Source organism: Anas platyrhynchos, chromosome 32, assembly GCF_047663525.1.
Source record: "Anas platyrhynchos isolate ZD024472 breed Pekin duck chromosome 32, IASCAAS_PekinDuck_T2T, whole genome shotgun sequence".
In the NCBI taxonomy this organism is placed as follows: Eukaryota; Metazoa; Chordata; class Aves; order Anseriformes; family Anatidae; genus Anas; species Anas platyrhynchos.
Window position 1 is genome coordinate 780,631 of NC_092619.1, and position 20,476 is coordinate 801,106.

The 20,476-nt window shown below is 53.8% G+C and overlaps 1 protein-coding gene across 1 annotated transcript; it reads left to right on the forward strand.

The window, feature by feature from the left end:
* Nucleotides 1-209: 209 nt before the first annotated feature.
* On the forward strand, nucleotides 210-11,861 carry LOC140000432 (scavenger receptor cysteine-rich type 1 protein M130-like). The gene is made up of 5 exons (XM_072030315.1): nucleotides 210-522; nucleotides 603-917; nucleotides 1,043-1,357; nucleotides 4,535-4,687; nucleotides 11,638-11,861. Exons 1-5 carry the CDS (start codon nucleotides 210-212, stop codon nucleotides 11,859-11,861), a joined length of 1,320 nt encoding a protein of 439 aa, XP_071886416.1.
* Nucleotides 11,862-20,476: the final 8,615 nt, after the last annotated feature.

Here is a 20,476-nt window from a genome sequence, read left to right on the forward strand (position 1 = left end):
CTGAAGCCCACCTGGGGCAGTGCCCGGTGACTGCCCTGGGGGCCTCGCCGTGCTCCCAGGAGAACGCTGCTGCTGTCATTTGCTCAGGTGAGTGCTGGGCAGTGCTGCAAAGTCCATTTGCCCCTGGAGTGTGACACGGCCACCCACAGCTTTGCACCCCATGGCAGCGCCTGGCTGAATTTCTGCTCTCACCAGGCCCGGCTCGCCACATGTCTGTACGGCTGGTGGGTGGAGGGAGCCGGTGCGACGGGCGCGTGGAGGTCTTCCAGCACCGGACGTGGGGCAGAGTCCTGGATGAGCAGTGGGAAATGCAGGAGGCCAGCGTGGTGTGCCGGCAGCTGCAGTGCGGAGAGGCAGTGACAGCCTACACCCCCGTGAGGGCCGAGCGAGGACGAGGACCTGTGGGGCTGCGTGGGGTGCGGTGTGCAGGGCACGAGGCTGACCTGAGCCTCTGCAACACCTCCCTGCCCGAGAGCACACCGGTAGCAGGGATTATGGAGGACGTGGGGGTCGTGTGCCAGGGTGAGTGGTGCTGCACGTCCCCCAGGTGTGGGGCTGGGAGGGCAGCCAGCCCCTGACGGCCGGGGTTCTTCCCTCTGCAGGGAGCCGGCGGGTCCGGCTGGTGGACGGGGCCGGGCGCTGTGCCGGGAGAGTGGAGATCTACTACCAGGGGCGCTGGGGCACTGTCTTCAACGACGCCTGGGACCTGGTCGACGCCGCCGTTGTTTGCCGCCAGCTGGGCTGTGGAGGGGCCCTGGAGGCAGCCGGCTCTGCTCGGTTTGGGGAGGGCTCCGGGCAGATCTGGCTGGATGGTGTCAACTGCTCCGGGGCCGAAGCTGCTCTCTGGGACTGCCCTGCCGAAGCCTGGGGGCAGCACGACTGCAGGCACAAGGAGGATGCAGGAGTCATCTGCTCAGGTCTGTGCTGGGAGTGGGGAGGGGAGCTGGGGCCAGTGAGGCTGGGGTGAGAGCAGAGCCAGGTAAGGCTAAGGCCATCAGTGACTGACATCCAAGGACGTCCCTGGGGCCTTTCCTCCTTTCAGAGTTCATGGCCCTGAGGCTGGAGAACAGCGACGGCTGCTCCGGGCGCCTGCAGGTTTTCTACAACGGGACGTGGGGCAGCGTTTGCTCCAACTCCATGACCACCGAGACGGTGTCACTGGTGTGCAAGGAGCTGGGCTGCGGGAATGAAGGAGATCTGGAAACAGATTCTAACTATGCCAAGCTCTCTGGCACTGCATGGCTGGATTACGTGGAGTGTGGGAAGAGCAGCAGCTCCTTCTGGCAGTGTCCCTCTGCTTCCTGGGATCCGCAGTCGTGTGATGACAGCCGAGAAGAGACCCACATCACCTGCAATGGTAAATCTGAGCCATCAAGACACCAGGTCCTGTTCCCCACTGGGCATGGTCAAATGCAGAGAAGGAACCCAGAGGGGCTTTGACTTCCTGCATTAGATCCTGTTGCTGCTGGTGGTACAAAGGTGTCTTCAGCTCTTGGAGCCACCCATGTCCACCAGCAGCAGTCAACAGCCGGGCTGCCAGCAGCCCCTGGGGGATGCAGAGGCAACTCCAGGCAAGGTCTGAGAGGAGACCATGCAGGGCTTTCAGGAGTCCCCCCTCCTGGGACAGCCTCCTGCTGCTCTGTGAATCAGGGACCCTGTGGGGCCGAGTACTTGGGTCCCCCCTGCAGTGACGTGTGTGTCCCCTGAGTGAACAGGGTTCTGCTGCTGCCCTGACCCAGGCAGCATGGGGACGTGTGAGCAGAGGTCAGCTCTGCTCTCTTCTGCACGACCCCCAGAACAACCCTTTTCAGCCCAACTTCTCTTTCCTTTGGGACATGGACAGAAAGGCCACAGGTGGCTGCATGCCCCAACTCCACCAGCTGCACAGGTAGGGAGCTGCCCCTGCACGTGCCCCCCTCACCTGGCAGGGCTGTCCCAGCTCTCCTGGTGCCATGGGAGGTCTCTGCCTCCCCAGACAGGGAGAAGATCCGTGCTGTGGGAGGCAAGGACGGCTGCTCGGGCAGAGTGGAGATCTGGCACCGCGGCACCTGGGGGACGCTGTGTGACAATGCCTGGGACATGCGGGACGCCGAGGTGGTGTGCAGGCAGCTGGGCTGTGGCCCCGCGGTCTATGCCCTGGGCCAGGCTGCTGCTGGAGAGGGGACGGGCCCCATGTGGCTGATGGAGTGCAGGGGGACGGAGCTGTCTCTGCAGGACTGCTGGGCCCAGCCAGGGGACAGCGCTGCCTGCCAGCATAAGGCAGATGCGGCTGTGCATTGCTCAGGTGAGCAGTGGGGCTGGGAGACATGGCTGGGGGCTTGGCAAGGAGCTGGCTTGGGCATCTGCCCTTCTGGATCCTGGCATGGCCCTGGTGCAGGCCTGAGCAAGGGTGTCCCTGCAGAGTGGGGGGCTGGTGGTGGGTGGGGAGCAACCTCTGTGGGGCTGGATGTCCCAGAACATCCCCTGGGCTGCCTTCACCAGAGCAGTGGTGCTGGGCCCTGTCCTTGCCACCCTGCTCAGCCCCGCAGGACGGACAATTCAGGTGGCACATTTTGGGGCCATCTGCCAGGGAGGCTGCCTGGTGCCACAGCCCCAGCCTCTCAGCCCAGCTCTCCTTCTGCTCCCCTGCAGCTGCACCCAGGACAGCAACATCCCCCCCACAAGCAGGTAAGCTGTCCTTCCGCAGGGCTGGGTCTGAACATGGCCACGCTGTGACCCACAGCCAGGGGAAGGGGCTCCCTGTTGGGCTGTGAGACTCACAGAAAACCAAAGCAGCTGGGAGAAATCTGTGATGTACCCAGCAGGGTGGGAGCTGCCCCATCACCCAGCCCTGTCCCCCACAGCCCCTGCTGCCTTGTGTGGTCAGGAGTGGCATGTCCTGCCCCCGACCTCTGTCTGATGCTGCCCCTGCCATGTTCCTGCCCATGCAGATCCCCCACAGGGCCGTCCGACCACCAGCAGAGAGGGACTCTCGGTGCCTGTCATCATCTGCATCATCCTGGGGGCCCTCCTCTGCCTGCTCCTGGCCCTCCTGGCTGGGCAGGTGCGAAGCCCCAGGGCTCGGCGCAGAGGTGGGTCCTTCCCCAGTGGTCCTGGGGGGGAGATGCCTCCTGGCAGGGCTGGGGGTGTTGGTGTCCTGGGGCACAGAAACAGAGCCGTGTGCTGCCTCCTGCCCCATGTGCTGCCCCACTGATTGACAGACCATGGGGCACCAACATCAAGGGGTGGAGAGAGCCCAGAGCCTGAGGCATCAGTTCTGGGGTGAGAAGAGAAATGTGAGAGCTGGGCTGGGTGAGACGGGGAGGATGCACTGCTGGCAGTGCTCTGGGCAGCTCTGGCAGGAGGAGCATGGGGCAGCGGAGTCCATCACCGTGGTGTCAGCCACCTCCCAGCAGGGCACAGGCTGTGCTATTGCTGTGTGGGGCAGAGATGGAGCAGCTCCATGGGGAGGGGAAATGATGGAATTGGTGCAGGGTCTGCACTGGGACATGACCCAGGGAACAAAGGGGCACAAGGGCTGTCTCCAAATGCGAGAATGACTCTGCCCCAGACCATCTCCATGGGGATGCTGCCGTCCCTGTGGATGTGGTTGCAGTGCCAACACAACACAGAGGGGCTGTGCTGTGGGGACAGCGTTGTGCTGGCCCCGATAATGGGGCTGGGGGAGCCCAGTGGGGTCCTGTCCCTCTCTGCCCATTCCCAGACCAGCCCTGCCTCTGTCCTCAGGCTCCGGGAGAGCTGGGGAGCCCTTCCCTGAGGCCGTGTACGAGGAGATCGCTTACAGCCTGGCGTGGGAGAAGCAGGCGAGGTTCAGTCTCTCAGGTGGGTGCAGGTAACCTGCGGGGGCACATCTGCTGTGTCCATTCTCCGTGTCTCAGACCAGGGCTGTGCCCTGCAGCTCCTGCCCATGGTCCCTGAAATGGTTGGACCATGGGGTCTGTGGGAGAGCATCCAGGTGCTGGCCCCCACAGAGGAGCTTCCTCCACACCAGCTCTGCCCATCCCAGAGGGTATAGCCCCTCTCTGCTTGTCCCTGAACCAAGGACTAAGTGAAGGGCTTTCCCACGGCAGCTATTGGTGTCCTTCTGAGAATTGTCTCTTTCCAAGGAACTGGTCTCCTCCCCATGCACCCCCAGCTCTGTGGGTGCCCATCCCCAGCAGTGCTGACCACCAGTCAGGGCAGCAGGGCTCATCCCACAGCACCCACTGCAGCTCTCTGCAGCCTCCTTTTCAGAGGGGTCCCTGACCCAGCTGCAGCCCTACCCCAGGCACATGAGCAGGAGGATGGTCTGGGGCCACACCCAGGGATAAGAGGTCGGGGAGGGGGGAGAAGAAAGGGCTCCATATCTCCTCCCTGCAGACAGACCAGACAGACAGCAGTGGACACCGAGTGTTATCAACAGAGCTGGAAACATGAATGCTCTGCTGTGACCCTGACACCAGCAGCATGTCAGCCCTGTGTCCCCACGCACCCTCCCATCCTCTGCTCTGCAGGGCATCTCTTCTCATTGCCACCACCTTCCCTCTCCTTTCAGATGTCCCTGTCCTGCCCGGAGGTTACCCAGCAGATGGCTATGATGATGCTGGGGAGGTTTCTGACCCTGGGGAGGATCCTGTCCCTGGGCAGGGGGACTGGGAAGTGCCCAGGACACCAGAGGAAGGAGATGGGCGCAGGGATGCAGCCACAGGTGAGAGGGCAATGCAAGCACTGCCACTTCCTAGGTGCCAACCCCAGGCCTAGGAGGATCTATGCCATATTGAAAGCCTGACCACCTCCATATGGAGAACCTGTCCTGGGATATTTTGTGGGGGCTGGGAGAATGGGCCGAGTGTCTCAGGCTGGTGAGGACGAGGAAGGTGATAAACAGCCCCGAGGGGCACCCCACAGGCCCAACCCCAGCAACCTGCCTTGATGCTTACAGGGGGAAGCCTGCACTCCCGGAGAAGTGCTGTGGTCCATGGAGCTGAGGGAGACACCTCGTCACTTTTCCTGGGGACCACGGGCTATGACGATGTTGAAGAGGTGTCTCTGGCATATCCCCATGAGGACACCGAGGATGTGACACCAGAGCCCCATGCACAAGAGTTCCAGAGCCCCAGGCCAGCAGAGCCCAGCTCTGCTGAGCAGCTGGGTGCAGCCGGGAGGGAGGAGAGCTCAGTGCCCCTGGGAGAGCCGTGAGTGCCAGGGAATGGTGTCCCTTTTCCAGCAGGCAGCAGACACACATGGGTATTTCCCCTCTTGGTATTCCCCTGTTTTTATGCTGTGTGTTGGTATTTCCTCATATTAAAACCCTCTTCCAGTCTTCCCTGCCCAGGTGTCAGGGTGTCTCCCTGAGGCGGATGGAGGGGAGAAGACCTCAAAGATGCAGCAGTTGGGAAGGGGCACATCTTAGAGCCAGCATAATCGGGGTCTGGCTTTGGGGCTGACAGAGCCCCTGGTCCCTGGACAGTATTCCTACTGACAGAGACATTTCCGTCCTGCCAGCCACAGGCAGTTTCCAGACAAAGTGGATCTCTGGGAAGCCCCATGAGACACTCCCTTGCAGTGCCCACCTTCTGCTTCCTTGGGCCCCCACGGAGCCTAAGGATGCCTGCCCAGCACCCATGGACAGAGATACCTAAGTTGCAAGAGGTGAACGGGGAGACGTCTTGGACCCTTGGGCAGGACTTGGCACCAGCTCCTGTTGGTGGGTCCCCACAGCCCTCCAGGTCTTTCCCAGCAGGCTCCTCTGCTGCAGGCTGGGAGGTGCTTTTGTTAGTGGGATGGTGGGCTGGAACACCTATTGGAGCATCTATTTAATCCCGTTGGGTCAGCTGTCCTGGCTGTTTATAGTCTTCTCTGGGTCAAGAACTGGCTGGAGGGCCATGCCCAGCGGGTTGTGGTTAATGGAGTTCAGTCCAGTTGGCGTCCCGTTACAAGTGGTGTCCCCCAGTGGTTGGTACTGGAGCCTAGCTTGTATAATACCTTTATTGATGACCTAGATGAGGGGTTGAATGTACCCTCAGTAAGTTTGCAGACGACACCAAGTTGGGAGGTAATGTTGATCTGCCTGAGGCTAAGGTGGTCCTTCAGAGGAATTGGGATAGGCTGGGCTGAGGCTAATGGGATGGGGTTTAACAAGGCTAAGCACCAGATCTTGCACTTTGGCCACAACAACCCCATGCAATGCTATAGGCCTGGGACAGAGTGGCTGTGAAGAGGAAAGGGACGTGGGAGTGATGATCGATGTTTGGCTGAACATGAGCCGGCAGGGTGCCCAGGTGGAAAGAAGGCCAATGGTATCCTGGACTGTGTTAGAAATAGTGTAGCCAGGGGGAGCAGCGAGGTGATCATCCCCCTGTACTCAGCTCTGGTGAAGCCACACCTGGAGTACTGTGTTCAGTTTTGGGCCCATCACTACGAGAAGGACACTGAGGCCCTGGAGCATGTCCAGATAAGGTCAACAAAATTGGTGAGGGGTCTGGAGCACAGGTCCTGTGAAGAGCGGCTGAGTGAGCTGGGATTGTTTAGTTTGCAGAAGAGGAGGCTCAGGGGAGACCTCACTGAAATCTACAACTTCCTGAAGGGAGGCTGTGATGAGGAGGGGGTCAGCCTCTTCTCTCTGATAACTAATGATAGCACTCGAGGAAATGGCCACAAGTTGCGCCTGGGGAGATTTGGTTTAGATATCAGGAAAAACTTTTTCTCTCAAAGAGTGGTCAGGCACTGGAACGGCCTCCCCAGGGAGGTGGTGGAGTCACCATCCTTGGCAGTGTCCAAGAAGCACCTGTCTCAGGTGTTTTGAGATATGATTTAGTAGCTTAGGGGTAGTATTGGCGATAGGAGGATGATTGGACTAGATGATCTTGTAGGTTCTTTCCAACCCTGTGTTTTTATGATTCTATGATTCTGTGACTAATGGTAACAAGTAATATGCTTGGGGTCTGACTTTGAATTAGGAAATGAGGTTGGGGATTAGAGCAATGGATGCCTTAAAGGGAGAGAGAAAGCATTAAGGACAGCACTAGATTTTCGGGTTACTAGTTAGAAATATTACCAGGACACAAGATGAAGATGTTCCCTGTGAGCGTTGCAGAAGCATCAGCCTTACCTGAACCCCTCTTAAATCTTTAAAATCTTTCCTTTCTGTTAGCGAAACCCCTCTTCTCTCTCCCAAATCCCCCACCGTTATTCTCCCAGCTTTCCCCTGGCCTCACCAAATGTGTCACCCTGTTGGGGACAGCTTTCTGAGGGCCTTTGTGACCTCAGAGGCTCTGCCTCCCTGCTGTTGTCCAGGCAGGTGCTGTGACACAAGTGACCTCACAGCCAGTGTTCACAGGGCTACAAGGAGCTGTTGTGCTCAGCAGGTCTCATCCCAGCCCACCGAGAAGCACTGGGTGCAGGGGGTGCTCTGCACAGTCCCTCAGGTACTCTGCCTGCCAACCAGTTCCTGCTTTGGGAGGTCTCCCACATATCCAAACTCATGTTTCCCCATGTAGGTTTCAGCAGCTCCAGGGCATCCTGAAGGAAATGGCCACCTCTGTGTGGAAAACTGATTCAAGAACTGAATGCATATTTTAGAAAAATGTTGAGAACTCTTCAGAGAAGGAGTTGGTGTGAAAGTCATGATGACTAGCATTGGTCATATCCGTATCTAGTGAACAAGGACTCAGCCTAGACTGCTCTGTGGTTCCCTTCTCTCTGCCAGGAGGCCAGCCCAGCCCAGACCCTCCCCAGCTCTCCACACCTCCATCTCCTCTCCCCCACCCAGCCCAGCAGGGAAACCCAGGCTGGGCTGGCAACAAAGCTGCTAATGAAGCAGGGGAGGTCACAGGCAGTGTCTCTGCTGCTGCAATCTGCAGGAGATAAACACCACCAATCCACCTTCCCAGACACCCTAGAGCCTCCCAGACCAGCCCTGCTCCCCAGCACATCACAGCACCACACTGCTGGCCCTGGGGCTCCTCAAGCAACACCACTGCACACACACTCAGTGCCCTGCTCTGCTCCCGGGACACACCATGTCCTGCACAGCCTTCCCCCAGCCCAGCATGTCCGGGCTGGTCTGAACAGCCATTCCTGCAGCCCCTGCCCATGCTGCCCACAGCCCCCCAACTGGCGGTGCTGCTCTGCAGAACGAGGGGGCTGTGGTGCATGGGGCCATGGGGGCACTCAGCAGGGCCGTGCTGGTCAGGCTGGTGTGAGATATGTTCATCTGATTCATGTCAGTATGGAACAATGCTAGGGCCACATGGTATGATGAATGTGACCTTCTTTCTTACATACACTTGTATAACCACATAGGTTATACCACAAATGTATGAGCCATTTATTACACTGGGAAGGCAGAGCCAGATGGTGTCAGGGGCACTGCCACTGACTGCCTCCCACGCAAGTGGTTCTTTGGCCATGGAGGGTGCGCACAGACAGCTGGCCTTCTTCAGAGTCAGAGACTCTTTGAATACAGCTGTGCTGCCCTGCAGTCAGAGACTTACCCTGTTCAGGGCTGTGAAGATTTCTCCCACTGTGATCTCTCAGCATCCCCCCTCCACACTGCCTTTAACATCTCCCTCCCTTCTCTCAGCCACCCTTGTCCCCTGCAGGCAGTGTCCCCAGCCCTGCTGTGTTGTGCAGAGGAGCTGCTCCTGGGCAGAGCTGTCTCTCTGCAGTGCTGCCCGCTTACCAGAAGCTCCCCTTGGGCCCAGGAGTCCAGCCTAGGTCAGCAGCACAGGGAGCTCTTGACAAATTCCTGGGACTCTAGAGGAAACAACGTTGAAACAGAATGAAGTTATCACAGATGATCCTTCCATCCACTGGGGAAGGAAACTCATTTCCAGCACTATCATTCCTCATATCAAAAGAAGTATGAGGTTCAAGAATCACCTTTCTGTGTTCTGGTTTTAGGCAGGACACCCATACAGGGATAGGGAGGGATCTGCCTTCATTTGCTGAGGGAAGGGTTTCAGCTGAATCAACCAAGGCATCTCATTCTTTGCAGTCCAACGGTTAGAAGGAGGCTTTGCTCTCTCACATGCGCAATAAGCCCACAGGAGCTGGGATTTCTTTCGCCTAGGTTCAGGTGGGCACACTCCAGTCTTGTGCAAGTGAGCTAGTCTCAGCTCCCAGCACACTGAATAGAGACAGAGGCCAGGAGGGAGCTGTTCATATGCAAACACCAGGTGACATTGGAGGTGCCAGAGGTGGGCCAAGATATATGCAAGTATCTTCATGCTCTGATTAATTCCAGGAATCAGTTGGGCATCTGGGGACATCATTCTTAAGTGCAGGGAGATTTTCTTGGTCAAATGAAAATGAAACCAGATACCTAAATTAAAGATCATTGATTCTTTTCACTGTTCATTAATATATTCTGAGCAGCCTACAATGGCTTTCATCTGATTTGGTCATTTATGGGTGTCATTTACGATAGGCAGAGCTAAGTGGCTCTCTTCTCCAGTACATGTTCTTACGACATCTGAAGTTTTATCCCTGAGAGGGACAACTGTCTTAGAGTCATAGAATCATTAAAGTTGGAATAGCCCTCCAAGATAATCTGGTCCAACCACCCCCCTACCACCAATATTACCCACTAAATCATCTCCCTAAGCACCACATCCAAACTTTCCATAAAGACCCACATGGACAGTCACTCCACCATCTCACTGCGCAACCCGTTCCAATGCCTGAACAGTCCTTTTGAGAACAAACATCTCCTAATTTCCAAACTAAACCTCCCCTTAATCAACTTGAAGCCATTCTCTCTAGTCCTGTCACTACTTATCTGTGAGAAGGGGCCAACCCTTAGATCCCCACACCTTCTTTTCAGGTAGTTGGAGAGAGCAATACTGTCTCCCCTGAGCCTCCTCTTCTCCAGACTAAACAACCCCAGTTCCCTCAGCTGCTCCTCATCAGAATTGTGTTCCAGACCCTTCACTAGCTTTGTAGCCCTTCTCTGGACATGCTCTAGGGGCTCAACATCTTTCTTGTACTAATGGACCCAAAGCTGAACACAGTACTCGAGGTGCAGCCTCATCAGAGCAGAGTACAGGGGGATGATCACCTGCCTGGTCCTGCTAGAAAGACTATTCCTGACACAAGCCAGGATGCTACTGGCCTTCTTGGCCACCTGGGCAAACTGCCGGCTCATGTTCAGGTGAGCATCAAGCAGCGCTCTCAGATCCTTTTCCTCTGCACAACTTTCGAGACACTCTGCCCCAAGCCTGTAGTGTTACATGGGGTTAATGTGGCCAAAGTGCAGGACCCAACACTTATCCCACTTGCCTCTGCCCATTGACCCATCCTGTCCAGGTCCTTCTGAAGGGCCTACCTACCCTCCAGAAGATCAACACTACCCTCTAACTTGGTGTCTTCTCTAAACTCACTGGGGATGCACTCAATTCCCTCATCCAAATCATCAATAAAAACATTAAAGAGGATGGGCCCCAACACCAACTCCTGGGGAACACCACTGGTGACCAGCTGGATTTCACTCCGATCACCATCAATCTCTGGGCACGGCCATCCAGCCAGTTTTTAACCCAGCAAAGCAGGTACCTGTCCAAGCCATGGGCTGCCAGCTTCTCCAGGAGAATGATGTGGAAGACTGTGTCAAAGGTCTTGCTGAAATCTAGGCAGGCTATGCCAACAGCCTTTCCCTCATCCACTAGGCAGATCACCCGTTCATAGAAGGAGATGAGGTTGGTCAGGCAGGACTTGTCTTTCATGAGCCCATACTTACTGGGCCTGATCTACAGGTTGTTCCACATATGTTGCATGATTGCATTCAAGATAACCTGATCCATCACCTTTCCTGGCACCAAGGTCAGGCTGACAGTTTAAGCACTTTGATTCAGCTCTAACTTTTGTGTCCCATTGCAATATCTGTATACCCCCAATCTATACATCATGTGCAGCAGTATAAGAACCCATTGATACTGTGCAGACACAGTTCAGTAGTAACTGAAACACTGGTCTGTTTTCAACACCTTTTTGTTCTAAAACTCAAAATGCAGCTCCATAAGAACTGCTCTGAAATAAAACCACAGGGGTTCAAAGAGCTTCAAAGGTTTTGTGTTGGGAAGGATCTTTATAAATCAACCCTCCTGCTCTGGCCAGGTACACATTCCAAGAGACCTGGTCTTAAACACTTTTAAGGGCACCATCCCACAATTTCTCTGGAAAACATGCTCCAGTGCCTCACTAATCTCAGAGTAAAGAATTTCTTCCTAATATGTAGTCTAAATCTACCCTCTTTTAGTTTAAGGCCATTACCCCTTGTCCTATCACTCTATCCCTGATAAAGTGTCTTTCTCCAGCTTTTCTGTTCATCCTCTTTAGGTACTGGAAGGTTGCTGTAAGGTCTCCCCAGAGCCTTCTCTTCTCACTTGCCAAGTAGTCCCAGCCTCTCCTTGCAGGAGACGTGGTCCAGCTCTTTGATCATTTTTGTGGCTCTCCTCTGGTCTTGCTCCAACAGGTCCATGTCCTTCCAAAATTGGGGGCCTCAGAACTGAGCACAGTATTTTAAGAGGGGTCTCACAAGAGTGGAAGAGAGGGCAAGAATCACCTCCCCTAACCTCCTAGTTACAGTTCTGATGCTACCTGTGATTTTGCTTTCTGGGCTGCAAGTGCACATTGATTGCTCATGTTGAATTTTTCAAGCACCAACAGCCCCAGGACCCACAGGGCTGTTCTCACTTCATTCTCCACCCAGCCTCAAGCCTGTCAAGACCTCTCTGGAAGGCGTCCCTTCCCTTCAGTGTGTCAACCTCACCACACTGCTTGCTGTCATCAACTTGCTTGACATCAACTTGTCAAAATGTCAAGTGGACAATCCCACTGTCCATGTCACCAAGGATGATGTTAAACTCTTCCAGTCCCAATAACGGTCCCTGAAGAACACTACTCATTGCTGGTCTCCACTTGAACACTGTGGGTAGTTAGGGTCTGGCGGCCGGAAGATGTCGTGCTGTACGGAAAGGTGGAGCCCCTCCCTTGATGGACAGTAGCATGTGGCCTGTGATGTAAGCAAGCGGAAGTGACGCTATGGGCCTCGGGTATATAAGCCCATGTGACTCGACAATAAACGCCATTTGCCATCCACCACGTTGGTGTCTGTGAGCTGATGGACCGAGCGACCTGGGGTTGGTCGCCGTGCCGTTCCTGAACCAGGTCGCCACTTCCTCCCGAAGGCAACAAGTGGTGCCGAAACCCGGGAAAGCTCCTGGATTCGGGTGAACGGCGGCCGGAGCGGCGGGACCAGCCCGGCGGGGAGGACGCTCCCGGACCAACAAGGAAGATGGAAACCCTTGTGAAGGTCGTATCAAAGTTGTGGAAGCTGTGGGGTGGCTCGGCTGAGGAAGCCAGGGGTGCCGGTGGGGAACCAGAGCCTGAGGAAATCTGGGAGAGACCACGGCCATGTGCGCCCCAGTACGATGCCGAACTAAAAGATGAAGGGTGGGACGAAGAAGCCTCCGTCGGGAATGGGGATGAAGCGTTAGGTTTTACTAACACGTGGAAATGTGAGAAAGAGAACGGTTGGGGGGACGACCGGGGAGAAAGTAGAAGCGTGAGAGAGGGGCAGAGAGCCGATCGGAACGGCCATCCGAAAAAACGCTCTAGTGGCGCAAACGTCTCGCTGAGATGGCGGCGGGGCGAGCCACGAGGCAGAGAGCGGCCCCCCCGCGGGGGTGGGGGGCGGGGCCGGAGCAGGGAGCAGCCGTCCCGCAGGGGCGGTGGGCGGGGCCGGAACTCGATGGGAGGGGACCGGAACTCGGAGGTGAGCAGTCAGTCAAGCTCCGACTCCGGATCAGATACCGATTCAAATTCGGAGGAGGAAATGGGGACAGATAACAAAAACATCCCCATCCGAAATAAAGCTGCACGGCGAGGGGGAGAAATTCCTCTCACGGATTGGAGAAAAATAAAGATTGCGTGCGCTGACTGGGCCCCATCAGCCACGTTAGCCTTCCCGGTCCGGGTGACAGACGGGGGCCAGAGGGTTTATTCACCAATAAACCCTAAAGATGTACAGACAATTGTTAAAGCAATTGCAGACAAAGGGCTTAATTCTGCAATGGTCTCCACCCTCATAGATGGTGTTTTTGGGGGAGACGACATGCTCCCATTCGATATAAAACAAACTTGTCAACTGATCTTTGACGGGGCAGGGATGATGGTTTTTAAACAAGAATGGGAGGATAACTGCATGAAACAACAGGCCCAAGTAACTGGGGCGGATCACCCGCTTTATGGCTCTAGCCTGCAGCGGCTAATGGGTATGGACCCAACAATGATCACCCCCCAGGCACAAGCCCAGGGCCTGCGGGCTCATGAAGTTATGGCAACTACTCGTGCAGCCAGAGAAGCTATTCGTACAGCCTCTAGAGTTATTGCCAAACCATCCCCGTGGTCAACAATAAAACAAAGTGAAAGCGAGAGCTTTGCACAGTTTGTAGACCGTCTCCAGGCAGCAGTCGACTCTTCGTCACTGCCTGTGGAGGCAAAAGGCCCAGTCGTAGCAGAATGCCTACGCCAGCAGTGTAATTCAGCAACCAGAGAAATCTTGCGATCACTGCCAGTGGGGTCTAGCATTGCAGACATGATTAAACATGTCATGAGAGAGGAGCACCTAGCCCCGATCCAAGTAGCTGTTCACACTGCAATAACTAACATGATGGCATGTTTTAAATGTGGCCAGGCAGGCCACATAATTGCAAATTGCCCTCAGTTGGGGGGTCCATCAACAGCACTCCTCCCATACCAAAACCAACCCAGAGGACCGTGTTGGGTTTGTGGAAGGAAAGGGCACTTCGCCAAGGAATGCAGATATAAAGCTCAGGGAAACGGGAGGGGGAGAGGGCAATTGGGCCGCACACAGCCCTCTCCCACTTGGGATATGAGGCGGTCCAACTATGTCAACCCCGGATGGGGCGTGGTGCCCTCGAACCCACTGCACCCCCAAGAGGCGACCAATTTTATGGCTCAACCGACGGTCCAGCCAAACCTGTCCTCATCTCAGGGACAGCAAGGACCACCCTCTGGGGACGAGACCCCAGGGTGGCCCTGGCAATAAAGTGTGATAACCTGCCAGTGGTGTGGGGTACCTGTTCCCTTTATGATACCCTAAATGATACCACCATTAGTGTCCCCTTTTTGATTGATACTGGAGCGGACGTTACAGTTATTCCTGAGACAAACTGGCCTCCAAGTTGGAAATTGGAAGATGCCCCCATGGTGGGTGGAGTTGGGGGATTGACCCGAGCTCGGAAGAGCGCTCAATTGGTTGCAATCACGCTACACACTGAAAAGGGACCGGAGAAAACCATTACTCTCTTCCCATATGTCATGTCAGGAGTCCCTCCCCTGCTGGGAAGGGACGCTTTATCCCTATTAAAAGCCAGGGTGACAAATTTACCATAAGGGCCACTGCCGCATACCCACTTCCACCAATTAGACTGAAGTGGAAATCGTCCAACCCAGTGTGGGTCGAGCAGTGGCCCCTGTCGAAGCCTCGAATGGATGCTCTTCTTGAGCTAGTCGACCGTGAACTGCAACGAGGTCATATAGAGCCTTCTACTAGCCCATGGAACACCCCAGCTTTTGTAATACCCAAGGGAACCGGTGAAGGATTTCGCCTCCTCCATGACCTGCGTGAAGTAAACAAGATAATTCAACCAATGGGTCCTGTCCAAACATTGTTGCCTATGAACTCTATGATACCAGAAGGGCAACCTTGTGCCGTCCTTGATATTAAAGACTGTTTTTTCTCAATACCTCTACATGAAGAAGACAAGGAACGGTTTGCTTTCTCTGTCATGTTTCCAAACCGCCAATGCCCCAACTTACGCTTCCAGTGGAAAGTGCTGCCTCAAGGAATGATCAACTCGCCTACCATCTGCCAGATCACGGTGGACCGGGCGCTGGCGCCAGTTCGGCACAGTGACCCGACCGCGACTATCATCCAATACATGGATGATATCCTGATCGCTGCACCGTCAGGAAGTCAAGTGGACCAGCTAGTGTCAAGAGTCTCAGAAACTTTAAAAACAAACGGGTTTGAAATCGCGAGCGCGAAAGTTAAAAAGGGACCATGTGTAAGTTTTTTGGGAGTGGGGATCACAAGTTCTTACATAACCCCCCCCCAGATAAAAATCCGTCGGGACATCAAAACACTCCATGACATGCAACAATTAGTGGGATCCTTACAGTGGCTCCGCAATATTGTCCTGATTCCTCCTGAAACCATGGCTCCCCTGCACGATCTTTTAAAAGGAAAAAACCCATGGGAACAAAAGACTCTGACGACAGAAGCGATGAACTCTCTCGATTTTATCGAGCGACAACTATCATCAAGCACACTTGCCAGGTGGAACCCGAATGAACCCCTTGATCTGTACGTGTACTTCACGGAAAGGGGGGGAGTAGGGGCGCTAGCCCAGGGTCCCCCTCAAAAAGTTCAACCAATACAGTGGATAGTCCTAGGAAAACCATCACGCGCATTCTCTCCAGGAGTCGAGTGCATTGGTAACCTCATCATGAAAGGCCGAAAACTCGCCCTAAGACACCTAGGTATCGAACCTGCCACGATATATCTACCCTTTCGTAAACAGCTGCTACCACAATCAGTAGCGATGTCAGAATCTCTAGCCATAGCCCTTGCTGGATTTCGTGGAGAAGTTCAATACGCTATTAAGCCCCCCTGGGCTCAAATGCTGAAAATTGTCAACATCGACCTCCCACAGAAGATCATGGACCGGCCCCAACAGGGACCAACGGTCTTCACAGATGCATCCTCAGCAACCTCAACCGCAGCGGCAGTATGGCAATCATAAGGAGAATGGCACTGTATTAAAATGACCGATCACGCGCTTTCAGTCCAGCAATTAGAAGCAAGGGCCGTAGTACTAGCCTGTGGACTGTTCCCAATGGAACACCTCAACATAGTGACCGATTCAATGTTTGTAGCCAAACTTTGCTTGGCCATGTCGGGGCCCAGCGTGTCAATATCCACGGTTGCTCTAATGCTAGAAGAAGCACTTTTCTCCCGAAAAGGCACCGTATCGGTCATCCACGTCAACAGCCATAACCCAATCAAAGGGTTTTACCAAATCGGTAACGACAAAGCAGACGCTGCTGCAAAAGGATTATGGACACTAAAAGATGCCCACCAGCTACATGAGTCCCTCCACGTCGGAGCTAAAGCATTAGTTAAGAGATGTGGGATTTCGACCACCGACGCAAAACACATAGTAGCCACGTGTCCCCACTGTCAAAAAGCACCACTGTGGTCCAGTGGAGTCAACCCCAGAGGTCTCAAAGCCTCTGAGGTGTGGCAGACGGATTTTACACTCTGTCAGTTGCTGAGACCTCGAGCGTGGCTGGCGGTAACCGTAGACACATATAGCGGAGTGATCGTAGCCACACAACACCTTAAGGCCAACTCCAAAGCAACCATCCAACATTGGCTGACAGCCATGGCATGGCTTAGCATCCCTAATCAGATTAAAACGGACAATGGTTCAAATTTTGTGTCCAAATCAGCCCAAGCATTCGCTCAGAAATGGGGTATTACTCTAATATATGGCATCCCGTATAATAGTACAGGACAAGCCATAGTCGAACGAGCGAATCGAACTCTGAAATCTAAGTTAGAGGTATTAGCAAAAACAGAAGGTTTTACCACCGCCATTCCCCCACGAGAGCAAGCACGCTTGCTAGCGACCGCTTTGTTAGCACTAAATAAATTCCCCAGGGGAGAAAAGGTGGATAGCTCCGTCCAAAAAACTTGGGCCACTCGAGCACTAGAAGAAGGCCCGTCAGTTATAGTTAGAAACGAGCTGGGAGAATGGGAACAAGGGTGGAAATTAGTTCTGGCAGGGCGAGGGTATGCTCCAGTTAAAAAAGATGGCAGGGTCAAATTGTGTCCGCTTAAATCCATCAAACCAGACCTTACTAACGAAAACTGAGTTTCTGTTCACAGGAATGGATCATTGGACACCCCCGTAATCTGTACACCCTGGTGACAAGACAATAAGTCAGCAAGCATCCTGCCTAAGCCTGAGAGCTCCACACTGGCAGAACCCTGACAACAGCGAGGCAGCCTCCATGGGTGGGGGGCTGCGATGCCTTTGTATGATCTTATCTTTGGACCTTGTATACTAAATAAGCTTGTGTTGTTTGTTAAAAGTTGGTTAGAGAAAATTTACATTATGTTGGTAGAACACCAACAACTACTTTAAGAGTGTATTTACTCAGGGTTACCAGTTACCTCCTAGTTTTCTCCTGGTTATTGTGCCTTATGTTTTTATTTTAAGTTATGATGTCTATGTCTTAAGATTGTTATATTTTAGCTAATTTGGTTGTGCATAGGGAGGGGGGAAATGTGGGTAGTTAGGGTCTGGCGGCCAGAAGATGTCGTGCTGTACGGAAAGGTGGAGCCCCTCCCTTGATGGACAGTAGCATGTGGCCTGTGATGTAAGCAAGCGGAAGTGACGCTATGGGCCTCGGGTATATAAGCCCATGTGACTCGACAATAAACGCCATTTGCCATCCACCACGTTGGTGTCTGTGAGCTGATGGACCGAGCGACCTGGGGTTGGTCGCCGTGCCGTTCCTGAACCAGGTCGCCACTGCCTCCCGAAGGCAACAGAACACTGAGCTGTTGACCACAGTAATTTGACTGTGACCATCCAGACAATTCTTTATATCCACTGAGTGGTCCACCCATCAAATCCATGCCTCTCTAATTTAGAGAATGGATGTTACGTGGGATGTGTTGAATACTTTGCACAATTCCAGGGAGATGACATCAGTTTCTCTTCCTGTATCCAAAAACACTGCAACCCAGTGGGTCAGAAGGCCATCAGATATGTCAGGCATGAGCTGCCCTTAGTGAAGCCATGTTGGCTCTTACCAATCACCTCTTTGTTTGTTATGTCCCTTAGCAGAGTTTCCAGGTGGATCCATTCCACGATCTTGCTGGGCACAGAGGTGGGACTGACTGGACTGTAGTTCCCTACGTGTGTATACATATGTATTTTTCCCTTTTTAATAGTGGCAGTTCCATTTTCCCTTTGCCATTCAATGGAACTTTGCCAGACTGCCACCGCTTTTCACATGTGATGAGTAGTGGCTTTACAAGTTCATTTGCCAGTTCCCTCAGGACTCTGGGATTCATCTCACCTGGTTCCATAGACTTGTGTTGCTTCAGATGCCTTAGATGGTCTTGCACCTAATCTTCCACAGTAGACATTTCAACATTCTCCCAGTCCCTGCATTTGTCATGTGGGACTTGGGCAGTGTGGCTAGAGCTCTTGCCAATGAAGACAGAGGCAAAGAAATCGAGTACCTCAGCCTTCTGTATATCCTGGGTAACCATGTCTCCTGTTTCCTTCAGGAGAGAGTCCATGTTTTCTGCTGTCTTCCTTTTATCACTGTTGTACTTAGAGAAGCCCTTCTTGTTGCCCTTGACCTTCCTGTCCAGATTGAAGCTTACCATGGCCTTAGCTCTGCTGACTTGATCCCTGGCTGCTCCGATAGTGTCTGTGTATTCCTCCCAGGTTACCTGTCCTTGCTTCCATCTTTTGTAGGCTTCCTTTTTTTTTTGTTTTTTTTTTATCATAGAATATCCTGAGTTGGAAGGGACCCTTAAGGATCATCAAGTCCAACTCTTGACACCGCACAGGTCTACCCAAAAGTTCAGACCATGTGACTAAGTGCACAGTCCAATTTCTTCTTAAATTCAGACAGGCTCAGTGCAGCGACCACTTCCCTGGGGAGCCTGTTCCAGTGTGCAACCACCCTCTCTGTGAAGAACCCCCTTGGCCAGCATCTCCTTATTCAGCCATGTGGCCTCCTGGCCTTTTTGCCTGACTTCCTTTGTGCTGGGATGCATCGCTCCTGAGCTTGGAGGAGGTGATCCTTGAAGATTAACCAGCTTTCCTGGACACCTCTTCCCTTCAGGTCCTTCTCCCATGGTACTCTACAAAGCAGATCCTCGAAGAGGACAAAATCTGCTCTCCTGATATCCAGGGTGATGAGCTTACTGTGTGTCCTCCTTGCTGCCCTAAACATCCTGAATGCCACCAGTTCATGGTCACTGCAGCCAAGGCTGCCTTTAAACTTCACATTCCCCAGAAGCCAATCCTTGTTGCTAACAACGAGATTCAGCATTACACTGGCTAGTTCACAGTAAGTGAACTCCATCCAAATGAACTTTTGGGCCCCTCGCTACAAGAAGGACATCGAGGTGCTTGAGCGGGTCCAAAGAAGGGCGACGAAGCTGGTGAGGGGCCTGGAGAGCAAGTCCTATGAGGAGCGGCTGAAGGAGCTGGGCTTGTTCAGCCTAGAGAAGAGGAGGCTCAGGGGTGACCTTATTGCTCTGTATAAGTACATTAAAGGAGGCTGTAGCGAGGTGGGGGTTGGCCTGTTCTCCCATGTGCCTGGTGACAGGACGAGGGGGAATGGGCTAAAGTTATGCCAGGGGAGTTTTAGGTTAGATGTTAGGAAGAATTTCTTTACTGAAAGGGTTGTGAGGCACTGGAACGGGCTGCCCAGGGAGGTGGTGGAGTCACCATCCCTGGAAGTCTTCAAAAGACGTTTAGATGTAGAGCTTAGGGATATGGTTTAGTGGGGACTGTTAGTGTTAGGTTAGAGGTTGGACTCGATGATCTTGAGGTCTCTTCCAACCTAGAAATTCTGTGATTCTGTGATTCTGTGATTCTGTGAACTCCAAATGCATGGGGTCCAGCCAGACAAAGTATACTGGGTAAAAGCTTTGTAGTGGGAAAGAAGGGCTGAGGTGGAAAGCCTGATCCTTCAGGGATGAAGGGTCTGGATGAACGCAGTGGATGTCCCTGTCTCAATCCAAGAAGATGTAAGGCAAGGAGAGAAGAAGACTTGAGATACATCCAGAGGAGCACAGCTGGAGCTGGGACATAGAAAGCCTCAGCTTTTCTGAGACAGAGAGGCCTTGCCTTGTTGGAGGTTGAAGGGAGCAGAGAACCTCTGCAAGCCTTGCTTGCAGCTCTGGGCAGAGAGTTCCTGTCCTTCATGTGTGGCTCCGGGCACTTCCTCGGTCAGTGGTATGTGGGGTATGCAGTGCCAAGTAAAGGACAGTGGTGTGACACCTCCTGGCCTCACTCTGAAGGTGCAAAGAGGGGACGAGCCACAACTGCTAAGAGGACAACATGTTTCCTCCTAGGCCCAGGTGGCAGAGAGACCTGCCATAGCCAAGGGGAAAAGACTTTTTTTTTTTTCTTGGCTAATGCTTGCCTTGCCAGTGCCCTTGTCCATCTCCGTATCTGGCTGTCCTATGCTGTCCCACACCACTTCATGTTGGTGCATTATCAGTTCATTCTGTACTTCTAAAATGACACACTCATACACACCCGCTGTGTGCCTGAAGGCGGCCTGTCAGCTCCTCAGTCAGAAGTGCCCTGAAACCCACCTGCACAGCCATGGGCCTCCTGCTGCCTTCTGAGAGCCTGAGGCACAGCTG

Bases quoted from the DNA above. Each gene is read 5' to 3' on its own strand.
- LOC140000432 (XM_072030315.1), top strand. From the start codon at position 210: ATGTCTGTACGGCTGGTGGGTGGAGGGAGCCGGTGCGACGGGCGCGTG. The intron at 918-1,042 runs GTCTGTGCTGGG...TCCTCCTTTCAG, and splicing joins TGCAGGAGTCATCTGCTCAG to AGTTCATGGCCCTGAGGCTG. The intron at 4,688-11,637 runs GTGAGAGGGCAA...GAATTTTTCAAG, and splicing joins GCGCAGGGATGCAGCCACAG to CACCAACAGCCCCAGGACCC.